At 45.0% G+C, this 12,023-nt stretch overlaps 1 protein-coding gene across 4 annotated transcripts in view; it reads right to left on the bottom strand.

Annotated features, from left to right (window-relative positions):
- The window catches only part of NASP (nuclear autoantigenic sperm protein), a 47,270-nt gene extending 36,455 nt beyond the window's left edge, over positions 1 to 10,815 (bottom strand). Inside the window, exons 1-2 of one of the 4 annotated variants that reach the window (XM_032877636.1) lie at positions 10,659 to 10,815; positions 10,264 to 10,397 (exon numbers count right to left, since the gene is read on the bottom strand). In XM_032877636.1, coding sequence (XP_032733527.1) covers positions 10,264 to 10,397; positions 10,659 to 10,697 — 173 coding nt within the window. In that variant the 5' untranslated portion in view covers positions 10,698 to 10,815. The other 3 variants (XM_032877635.1, XM_032877638.1, XM_032877637.1) reach the window with 3 other exon arrangements.
- Between the last annotated feature and the right edge of the window lie 1,208 nt (positions 10,816 to 12,023).

Below are 12,023 nucleotides of genomic sequence, written 5' to 3'. Positions count from 1 at the left end.
TTCACAAAGCACATCATTGAATGTTTGATATATGAGTCAATAGCAATTACTAACAATGAAACAGGAAGAAATGGAGGTATTATCAAAGAAAAACAAAATTAGAAGGGAGTTACTGTTATCAGATTCAGAAAAAAGGTTAAGAACTAATTAGAAAGCTAAGAATAAGGACTAATTTAACATACAGACAATCTGAGTACTTTTAGCAATGTTGTTTAGATGGCATGAAGGGAAAGAAGCCAGACTGATACAAACTGAACAAATGTGTATACTCAGTACACACCTGCCCTGTTATGATCTGACCAACAGAAACTGAAACTGATTCATTTTTGTTATCTCTAAAACCTAACACATTAAGTATAAATTAAATACATTTGCTAAATGGTTAAGCAAACAGAAGGGCAGGGAAAAAAGGGGATCTAGGAAGGCATATTCTTATCTAAAGAAGTTTGACTATGAGGGATGCCTGGGTGGCTCAGTTGGTTAAGCCACTGCCTTCGGCTCAGGTCATGACCCCGGGGTCCTGGGATCAAGTCCCACATCAGGCTCCTTGCTCGGCAGGGAGCCTGCTTCTCTCGCTGCCTCTGCCTGCCTCTCTGCCTGCTTGTGTGTATTCTCTCTCTCTCTGGCAAATAAATAAAAAATATATATAAAAAAAAATTTAAAAAAAGAAGTTTTGACTATGAAGTTAAAGAAGCAAAAACAGGCACCAAACAGAGATTTATGATAGAGAAATGCCTTTTAAATGTGTCCATTTTAGGATGCTTAAATGCTGAGGAGACTGCTATCTTCGAGGAAAAAGAGGAAACACCAAGAGACCAAACAGGTCTGCTGCTGGACAACTAGATGTGGAGGTTGGGTGGGAAGCACAAATCTCCAATTATTATCTTCAAGACATTTTTTAACATAAACTCTCTATGAAGAAAGTATTATATATTCAGCTTTCTTCTGAAAACCCTTAAGTTCCCTATAGGGCTCAACCCTCTAACCATTTATTGTGTCTGCTATAGCCAAGCAGCTGAATGAACATCCTAAGAAACATACAAGAGCACTGAATGGACTCACTTCACATTGTTTTTTAAGATTTGTCAGAGAGATAGAGAGAGAGTGCACAAGCAGGAGGAGCAGCAAGCAGAGGGGCTCAGAGGCTCCCTGCTGAGCAAAGGACTGGATCCCAGGACCCTGGGATCATGACCTGAGCTGAAGGCAGACACTTAACCAACTGAGCCACTCCACGCACCCTCACTTTAAATTCTTGCCACAAACATAAAACAAGGACAACACTGGCAATCCTATCACACATCCTGTAGATTTTTTTCTTCATGAATATTTTTTTCAATCTCTACAAAGTGACTATTTCTTCTTCAAATCTCCTATACCCTACTACAGTCCTCCCCCTTACTTCTAACCAGAACTTGCTTCACACTTCATGGAACAGAAACAATTAGGCCTTCTTTCACCACACCAAAACTACCAACCTGTCTGCATGTGTACCCCTATTTTCTGTTATCCTTATTTTTTTTAAATATTTTATTTATTTATTTGACAGAGAGAGAGATCACAGGTAGGCAGAAAGTCAGGCAGAGAGAGAGGGGGAAGCAGGCTCCCCGACGAGCAGAGAGCCCGATGCGGGGCTCAATCCCAGGACCCTGAGATCATGACCTGAGCCAAAGGCAGAGGCTTAATCCACTGAGCGACCCAGGTGCCCCTATCCTTATTTCTATGAATAAAGTTTCCATGCTAGAATCTTCATATAGCTGGTCCCTTATCACTCACATATCATGGAGGCAATCCTTGACCATGTGAACTAAATTAATCATCCAGTTACTTTCACCTTAAAAATGGGTAAATTAAGATAACCATCTGGGGGCGCCTGGGTGGCTCAGTGGGTTGGGCCGCTGCCTTCGGCTCGGGTCGTGATCTCAGGGTTCTGGGATTGAGTCCCGCATCGGGCTCTCTGCTCGGCGGGGAGCCTGCTTCCCTCTCTCTCTCTCTGCCTGCCTCTGTCTACTGTGATCTGTCAAATAAATAAATAAAATCTTTAAAAAAAAAAATAGATAACCATCTGTACAATATTTTATCACTAACATTCTCTAATCTCCGTATTTATAGTCTATACCAAGTAATGGAAGCTTCATCTGAGAAAACGGACCTCCTCTTTCTCCTTAAATGTGGTACCTCTAGTAACCAAAATAAATGTTCAGTAAATATAGAGGAAATATGCTTATGACCTGGGTGACAAGAAAAGTGCTTCACAAAATTCTCCTTAAAGAATGACCAGGGGAGGGGTGCCTGGGTGGCTCGGTGGGTTAAAGCCTCTGCCTTCGGCTCGGGTCATGATCTCAGGGTCCTGGGATCGAGCCCCACATCGGGCTCTCTGCTCAGCGGGGAGCCTGCTTCCTCCTCTCTGCCTGCCTATCTGCCTGCTTGTGATCTCTGTCTGTCCAGTAAATAAATAAAATATTTAAAAAAAAAAAAAAAAAAAAAAGAATGACCAGGGGCACCTGGGTGGCTCAGTCTGTCGAAGGTCTGCCTTATGTTCAGGTCATGATCCCAGGAGCCTGGGACTGAGCCCCGCTTCGGGGTCCCTGATCAGCCAGAAGCCTGCTTCTCCCTCTCCCTCCACCTCTGTGTGCAGCTCCCCTTGCTTGTGCTTCCGCTCTTCTCTGTCAAATGAATAAAATCTTAAAAAAAAAAAAAAGTCTTGGGGCGCCTGGGTGGCTCAGCAGGGAGCCTGCTTCCTCCTCTCTCTCTCTGCCTGCCTCTCTGCCTACTTGTGATCTCCGTCTGTCAAATAAATGAATAAAATCTTTTTTTAAAAAAACTCCTCTGCCTGCCTCTCTGCCTACTTGTGATTTCTCTGTCAAATAAATAAAAATCTTAAAAAAAAAAAAAAATTACAGGAAACCAAGGCCCACAGTGTCAACCAGAAACAGAATAGTTTTCCAGGCACCTAATTATATTTATCATCATCTATCATCCTCCCTACAAAGTTTTAATTTACCCTTACAAATAAATATAAGCTCAATGTCCACCTGACAGAATGGATAAAAGTACAGTATATTCATATAGTGGAGCACTATATAGCACAAAGAAATCACTAAAAGAGTATGTAATGTGTATGATTCTCATAATGTTGAGTATAAGCAACTAGATATCACTACACAGTGCATAATTCAATTTATATAAAGTTCAAAACTGACAAAACTAACCTATTATGTTACAAGTCAGAAGAGTCACCTGGGTGACTCAGTCTGTTGAGTGGCTGACTCAGGTCATGATCTTGGGGTCCCAGACTGAGCCCCCAACAGCCTCCCCACTCAGCGGGCAGTCTACTTCAGAATCTCTCTCTCCATCTCCCGCTTTCTGCCCCCCACCACCACACTCTCTCAATAAATATACTTTTAAAGACGGAAGTTATTAAAAGTTTTATGTAGTCTTAAACTTGTCTATTTTTCTTTTGTTGTCTGTGCTTTTGGTACCCTATCCAAGACCAAGTCCAATATCACGGAGCTTTTATCTTCTGCTTTCAGGAATTTTGGTTTCAGGCCTTACATTTAGGTGTTTAATCCATTTTCAGCCCAGTTTCCTATATGGTGTAAGATAAGGGTCCAACTTCATTCTTCTACATCAGCATATCCTGTTTTCACAACACCATTTGTTGAAGAGACTATTCTTTCCTCATAAAGTGGTTTTGGCATCTTTGTCAAAGATCATTTGACCCTACGTGAGGATTTATTTCAGGACTTTCTATTCTGTTCTTTGGTCTATTTGTCTGTCTTTATGCCAGTTACCACAGTTCTCATTATTGTAGCTTTGTAATGTTGTGAAATCAGAAGTGGGCTCTCCAACTCTGCTTTTTAAAAAACTGCTATGGCTTTTTGGGATCCCTTGAGATTCCTTATAAATTGTAGGATGAAACTACTGTATCTGCAAAAATGCCATTGAAATTTTGATATAGATTGTGTGGAATCTATAAATCTCTTTAGTAGTATGGACATTTTTTTAAAGGCTTTTATTTATATAAACAATAAATTTGTAAATAAATAAAATCTTTTAAAAGGGGGAAGGCACCTGGGTGACTCAGTTCATGACCCCAGGGTCCTGGGATCAGAATCCTGCATCAGACTCCCTGCTCCATAGAGAGCCTACTTCTCCGTCTCCCTCTGCCTGCTTGTACTTCTCGGTCATATAGACAGATCTTTTTAATCTAGAGTGTGCTTGAGCAAGGGGAGGGGTGGAAGGAGAGAGGGGAGACTCTCAAGCCAACTCCTTGCTGAGAGCATAGCCAGATGCAGGGTTCAATCTCAGGACCCCGAGAATATCACCTGAGCTGAGAAACCAAGAGTCAGACACCCAAACGACTAAGCCATTCAAGCACCCCAGGACACCTTAATATTAAGCATTCCAACCCAAAACAGGGCAAGTCTTTCCATTTGTATCTTCTTGAATTTTTCAGCCATGTTTTATAGTTTTTACTACAAAAGTCCGTTCAAGGGGCGCGTAAGTGGCTCAGTCAGTTGGGCCTCTTGACTCTTGGTTTTGGTTCAGGTCACAATTTCATGGGTTATGAAATGGAGCCCTGTGTCGGGCTCCATGTTTGGTGGTAGTCTGCTTGAGGATTCTCTTCCTCTGTCCTTCCCCCTACTCTCATGCACCCAGGCTCAAACTATCTCTCAAATAAGTCTTTTTTTTAATTTTTTTTAAATTTTTTTTTTAAAGATTTTATTTATTTTTCAGCGACAGAGGGAGAGCGAGCGAGCACAGGCAGACAGAGGCAGAGGGAGAAGCAGGCTCCCCGCCGAGCAAGGAGCCCGATGTGGGACTCGATCCCAGGACGCTGGGATCATGACCTGAGCCGAAGGCAGCCGCTTAACCAACTGAGCCACCCAGGTGTCCCTCAAATAAGTCTTTAAAAAGTTTGTACAAGTTTTTCACTCCTTGGTCGGGCTTATACCTAGTATGTAACTCTTTGATTCTATTTTAAATGGAATTGTTTCCTTTTCAGATTGTTATTCTTATATAAAAACACAACTGATTTTAAGATTTTTAAGTAATCTACACACCCAACATGGGTCTCAACCTCAACCCTGAGATCAATAGTCACATGTTCCACTGACTGAGCCAGCTACCTTCCCCAAAATGCAACTGATTTTTAACTTAGTAACTTAAAACTTTGCAAGGAACCTGGCTGGCTCAGTCAGTAGAGGATACAACTCTTGATCTCAGGGTCTTACATTCCAGCCCTGTGTTGCATGTAGAGATTATATAAAAAATAAAACCTTAGGGGCGCCTGGGTGGCTCAGTGGGTTAAGCCGCTGCCTTCGGCTCAGGTCATGATCCCAGGGTCCTGGGATCGAGCCCCACATCGGGCTCTCTGCTCGGTGGGGAGCCTGCTTCCTCCTCTCTCTGTCTGCCTCTCTGCCTACTTGTGATCTCTGTCTGTCAAATAAATAAATAAAATCTTTAAAAAAAATAAATAAATAAAACCTTAAACAAAACTGCAGAATTCATTCATTAGTTCTAACAGGCTTTTTGTGTGTAGTCTTCAGGGTGGACCTCATTTAAAATTGTATTTACTTATTTTTTTTAAAGATTTATTTATTGAAGGGGCGCCTGGGTGGCTCAGTGGGTTAAGCCTCTGCCTTCGGCTTAGGTCATAATCTCGGGGTCCTGGGATTGAGCCCTGCCAAGCAGGCTCTCTGCACACACTTCCCCTTCTTTCTCTGCCTGCTGCTCTGCCTACTTGTGATCTCTCTCTCTCTCTGTCAAATAAATGGAAAAAATCTTTAAAAAAAAAAAATTTATTGAAGAGAGAGACAAAGAGACTGAGACAGAGAGAAAGAGGGCATGCCAGCAGGGGGAGGGGCAGGAGAGAAAGACATAAGCAGACTCCCCACTAGTGCAGAACCCCATGCAGTGCTCATCTCATGAACCTGAGATCATGACCTGAGCCGAAACGGAGAATCAGACACTCAACTGATCAAGCTACCCAGGTGCCCATATTTTATTTTTAAAAATCTTAATTCTAAAAAAATAATAAAAATAAAAATAAATTTTAAAATTTAATTCTAGTTAATATATATCTATGTTGTATTAGTTTCAAGTGTGTAATACAGTGATTCAACAGTTCTTTTTTTTTTTTTTTAAGATTTATTTACTTGACAGAGTGAGACAAAGTGAGAGAGGGAACACAAGCAGAGGGAGTGGGAGAGGGATAAGCAGGCTTCCCACCAAGCAGGGAACCCAGTGAGGGGTTCCATCCTAGGACCCTGGGATCATGACCTGAGCTGAAGGCAGACACTTAATGAATGAGCCACCCAGGCACCCCTGATTCAACAATTCTATACATAGATTAGTCCTCATCAGGGTAAATGTACTTTTTTTCTTTTTTAAGTTGGCTCCAGGCCCAGCATGTGGTTTGAACTCACAACCCCAAGACCAAGAGTCCCAAGGTCTAGAACTGAGCCAGCCAGGTGCCCACGATAACTGCACCTTTAATCCTCTTCATGTATTTCACCCATCAACACACCCACCTTCCCCCAGGTAACCATTAACTTGTTCTCTATAGTTAAGAGTCTGTGTTTTGGTTTGTCCTTCTCTTTGTCTAATTGTTTTGCTTCTTAAATTGAGTGGACTTCATCCTTTAAAGTGGTAGTGAAGAATGCTCTTGGACATGTATATAATTAGCATTACCAAGGTTAACGGGATATGATGAGTAAATTGTCTTAAGAGTACAAGGTCAGGAGTGCCTGGGTGGCTCAGTCAATCATCTGACTTCAGCTCAGGTCCTGATCTCCATGTTCATGGATGGAGCCCCTTGTTGGGGGTCCACTCAGCAGTCTGCTTCTCCCACTCCTTCTCCCTCTGCCCCTCCTCCCCACTCATGGGTGCACTCTCTCTCAAATAACTTAAAAAGTACAAGGTCATACTCCTCTTATTGAGAAATAATTTCAACATTTAGTCCATTTATTTTTCTGTTCTGACCTCAAAAATAGCACCTTGACATTACCAAATAACAATTCAACTAAAACAATCTAATAGTTTTTTATTGTCCGCCCCCCCCCCCAGATCCACCAGAGGGACTCTTCTCCCACTTACACATCTGAATTGTAATACCTATCTTAACTCCTCCATCCCACTGAAAAACAGGTACTCAGGTTTTCTGGCTAAATCTTTCAAACAAATAATTACAACATTAATTCATCATAAATCCATGGAGCTAACTCACAAGAAGTTATCTTAATCTTATTTTAAACACCAAAACACTAAGCACTAACATAACCCCTACACACCAAAACAGAGGAAACAAACCACTTGTGGAAATAGAAATGAGAAACCCAGAACTTAAAGATTACTGAGCTAGGGGCGCCTGGGTGGCTCAGTGGGTTAAAGCCTCTGCCTTTAGCTCAGGTCATGATCCCAGGGGTCCTGGGGTTGAGCCCCGCCATCGGGCTCCCTACTCAGTGGGAAGCCTACTTCTCCCTCTAGCACTCCCCCTGCTTGTGTTCCCTCTCTCGCTGTCTGTCAAATAAAATCTTAAAAAAAAAAAAAAAAAAGATGTCTTTAAAAAAACTGTAAAAGAAAATACTAATAGTAAGACTTTATTTGAGAGACCGTGTGCACATGAGCGGTGGGAGAGGGGCAGCAGGAGAGGGAGAGGCAGACTCCCCATTGAGCAGGGAGCTGGATGCTGGACCTGACCCCAAGAATCTGGGATCATCAAGTGTGCTCAAGGCAGATACTTAACTGAGCCACCCAGGTGCCCTAAACAAATCATTTATTTTCTTTTTTCTTTTAAGATTTTACTTATTTGACAGAGAGCACGCAAGAGAGTGAGCACAGGCAGAGAGAAAGTGAGAAACAGGCTCCCCGCAGAAAGGGCAGCCTTATGAGTGGCTCAATCCCAGGACACCAGGACCATGGCCTGAGCCGAAGGCAGACGCCTAATTAACTGACTGAGCCACCCAGGTGCCCCTAAAAAAGTCTTCCCCCTCCCCGATTTTATTTATTTATTTATTTGACAGAGAGATAGCGAAAGAGGGAACATAAACAGGAAGAGTGGGAGAGGGAGAAACAGGCCTCCCACTGAGCAGGAAGCCCCATGTGGGGCTCAATCCCAGGACCCTGGGATCATGACCTGAGCCAAGGCAGACGCTTAAGGACTGAGCCACCCAGACGCCCCAAGAAGTCATTTTAGACACTTTACCTCTGAATACCCCATTAACTTACTTAACTGAGAAAGGGCATCTTTACCGTTCCCTCAGACTAGCTAATTAGGTTTTCAAGTAATTTACTCTCAAAGTAAGCTTTTTCATGAGTAATGAAATTATAAAAATGAAATACTGGGGTTTAACCCAGACTGTGCCACTTATGAATTGGGAAATCATTTCACCATTCTAATCTTGATTGTTCTTACCTATAAAAGGAAGTTAACTACTTCACAGCAAACTCATGTGGATCAAGTAAAAATATTCAAAAAAGCACTTAATACATACAATTGGTAGATTTTAGTTTGCAACTCATGGTTGGAACTTAATAGTTTATTTTCCTTTCTGGAGGCACATGAGTACTTTCTCAGTGTATGACCTGCCAGGAAGCTGGAGACTAGTTCACCACTAACTTAACTTTAGCTATACACAGATAACATCTGAATATCTGCAATTCATACTGGCTGCATAATTTTATCTCAAAACCAAACCAAACCCTTAATACTTTTAAGGGCTGAGAGGGCAAAGATCTCTATCTAAATGGAATGACTGCTAGAGTTGTCCAGCACACCACAAAATGGTCTCCTGAGCATCAGTCTCAAGTAAGGAGTTCCTTATTTTAAAAAAAAGGGGGAAAAAAAAAAGATACCACACGATTCACAAAGCACAAGCTACTCCTGTCCTATCAAATCAATGAATGAGGAGACCGAAAACGGAGCTTGAAACTAGAACCGTATTTTCTCTAAGAGTTCCCACGTGATCCTGAGGGTAGTTTGTCCACTGTTAAACGTGAAGGAAAACGAACCAAGTGGTAGGCAGCGTAGGTAGAGATAAGTAAATCTTTAGTAACTTGGAATGTACCAACACCATCAGAGTGTAAGTCTATACGCTAATCATAAAACCTCACAGCAACCTCTATACTGGAAGAAGCGAACTTCTAAGGTGTAGAAGGGAAAAAATAAAACCAGGCTTTTAAAATCAAGGGATGACTGGGAATTTAGACCCACCAGATGGAAACGGCACTTGCTTCCTCGAATTAACTGAGTGTCCCCTTTCACTGTTCAAGAAATACCTTGTCTGACAAGCACTGTAGCGCTTTCAAAGCAATCGTTTCTACCCAGTCCACCTAATACATTTCGCGCATACAACCGCCCATTCACCTAACAACCAAACACTGACTGAAGTAAGGAATTCCACGCAGCGCTAGGTGAAGATGCTTTCCGTCCCGATACAATCCCTCCGAAGCAGCCAAGTTTCTCGCCAGCACTCCCGAGGCCTAAAGAGTCACTATGCTATCCACCACAGGCCTAAAAACGAGGATGGCTGAGAGAAAGAGGGCAGGAGATGAGCGAGTTGACGGTAGCAAACAAGCTTCACCACGCCACACCGCGGAAGTTGGATATTCTGGGCGAACCGCACAGCCCGAAACAATGGAGTTTTCCCGCCTCCTCAGGACCCCGCCCCCTGCTCCCGAGCCGGCGGAGGAAAGTTAACCCTAGCGCGCGTGGCCCCGCCCCCGAAAGCCCCGCCCCCCCCCCAGCCCACCCGGCCAGGCTCCCCCCCCGGGCGCGGGGGGGTTTTTTTTTCCCCAGGGGGGGGGGGGGGGTGTTTTTTTTTTTTTTTTTTTTTTTGGCGCCAAATCTGTTAGTTATTTTCCCGGGTTGTTTAGGGACACTACTGGATGCGCGAGCCGGGAGTGCGGGGACAGCACGGGCATAAAAACAGACAGGAGCCCTGGGGCCCCGCCTCCTCCCCGATAGCCCCGGGCCGGGGGAGGAAGGAGAGGGGCAGACGATGAGCAGCCGCTGCTGCCCCCGGCAAGATGGCGGCCGCGAAAAGCGGGGCAGGGGGCGCCAACCGACTAGTGTTACTGCTAATGCGCGAGGTTCTCTGCAAAGGGTGGGTTTCTACAGTCCGGGCCGCCCCGAACTGCGACGGCTGCGCGGTGGGAAGCAAGTCCTTCCTCTCATGGGCCTGTCCCTCCCGGGGAGCCCCAGTCCACCACCCCCTCCCCGTGGACTGGCCAGTGCCTCAAGCTCTCCACGGTCCCGCTTACTTGTCGGCGGAAACCAGCTCCGCAGCGATGGCGGCAGTGGCTGTGGACTCTGCGGCCATCGTTCCCCTGAGGTGGTGGACCAACGGGCGGAATAGAGTCTGTGAGGAAAACAAGGAATTTGGGACGCCAGAAACCTATTCAGGGACAGAAAATGGCAGATTGGAGACCCCGCGCGGCTGGGCCCCTTTATAAACCAGAGCCCTTTGCCCCGCCCATCCACTTCCGGATCCTCCCCCTTGAGTTTAAAGGGCCAGGACTGCCCCAGTCCAGCCCAAGGACACTCTCGCCCTCGCTGTCTTTATCTGCGGGGTACCTTCCCTCCCTGACCCGCTATCCCCCCAAAAAGCAACTTCCTGCTTCTCTAGCAAGTTGCGTAAGAACTGGAATCTTGGTACTACAACTCCTGACTGGGCGTCGGCCAGCGGCTTCCACATAAGGGGAAGCTGGTGCTGCTCTGCATGTTTGGAGCGTGTAGCCGAGGATCTCTTTCCGGCCCTGATTTTCAGGGAGGTGACCAAAACTTTCTACCCGTCCTCTCAGTCCTAACGGATAGACACGTAAGAACCGAGCACGGGTACAGCAGCAACGGATAGAACTGATTTCGGTGAGGGACTCGTGGCTCTGAGCCTCAGCAACAGTTGACGCAAGAAAATGCTATCCTAAGATTGGCTACCGCCGAAACTACCGCGCTTGATTCAAAGTCAGTACTGCGGAGGGACGCTGGCTCCTCCCCTCTGGGACCGCCCCCTTCGGATGGCCCAATCCGCTGACGCCATCCTCTTAGGTCCTACCCAGCTCTTTTCCTCCATTCAGAGATACCGTTTGTCGTTTGCCCCTGTGTGCCACAGTACCGTGCTTAGACACTTTAAAACTGTTAGCGGTTTTATTTAATATTAACAACGCTATTTGTGAGATCGGGATTATCAGCCCCATTTGGTAGAAATAGAAACCAAGATTCAGGAAGGTGTAACTTGTTCACAAAGTTGGAAGACAAGTCGGCTATGGAAAGCAGAGTGCCTCATTTCCTGCAACTGGCAGTGGAGGATGACTGGTAGGCTGCAGTGGCTGCACTTTCTCACACCTGGAGTATCATCCATCGCCTTCCAGCCTGGCCTTCCCTACAGTGATCAACGGGGATTTTATTTCTGTCCAGGTGTTGATACCCTGGGGAAGACTTCCCGACAAAGGAATCTTCCTCCAGTATGTAAAGGGTCAGGCAAGTTGAAATCTGGGGGCCATAGAGCTGGACTTCGAAATACCAATTCTCTGGTGGCAAACAGACCTGGGATTCCCATTATTAGCTGGGTGACCTCAGCCAAATCATGTAATCTTTTAAAATTGGGGCGCCTGGGTGGCTCTGCCTTCGGCTCAGATCATGATCCTAGTGTCCTGGGATCCAGCCCCACATCCGGCTCTCTGCTCAGCAGGAGGCCTGCTTCCCCTTCTCTCTGCCTACTTGTGATCTCTCTCTGTCAAATAAATAAATAAAATCTTTAAAAAAAATGTGATGTAAAATGAGGATAATATTAGTATTCACCCATTAAGGATATTGTGAGAGTTAGAGGAAATGCTTGTTTCAACAATCAGCACTGTACCTTGCTCAAGTGAAGCAGTCATTAAATGGCTACAACTGTCTGAGAACATGGTGACTGGAGGGTTTGACTGGAGGGTTGGTTTGGGGAGGGGAAGATCTCTTCAGAGTCCTTGCAGCCAGAGCGAGGGCCAGAGAAATCCAGTCTAGTACCTTGTGTGATCCACTC

The sequence above is a fragment of the Lontra canadensis genome, unplaced genomic scaffold (genome assembly GCF_010015895.1).
Source record: "Lontra canadensis isolate GAN:19392208 unplaced genomic scaffold, GSC_riverotter_1.0 scaffold60, whole genome shotgun sequence".
In the NCBI taxonomy this organism is placed as follows: domain Eukaryota; kingdom Metazoa; phylum Chordata; class Mammalia; order Carnivora; family Mustelidae; genus Lontra; species Lontra canadensis.
The sequence above is the reverse complement of the archived record's forward strand: the minus strand, read 5'-3'. Positions and strand labels throughout refer to the sequence as shown.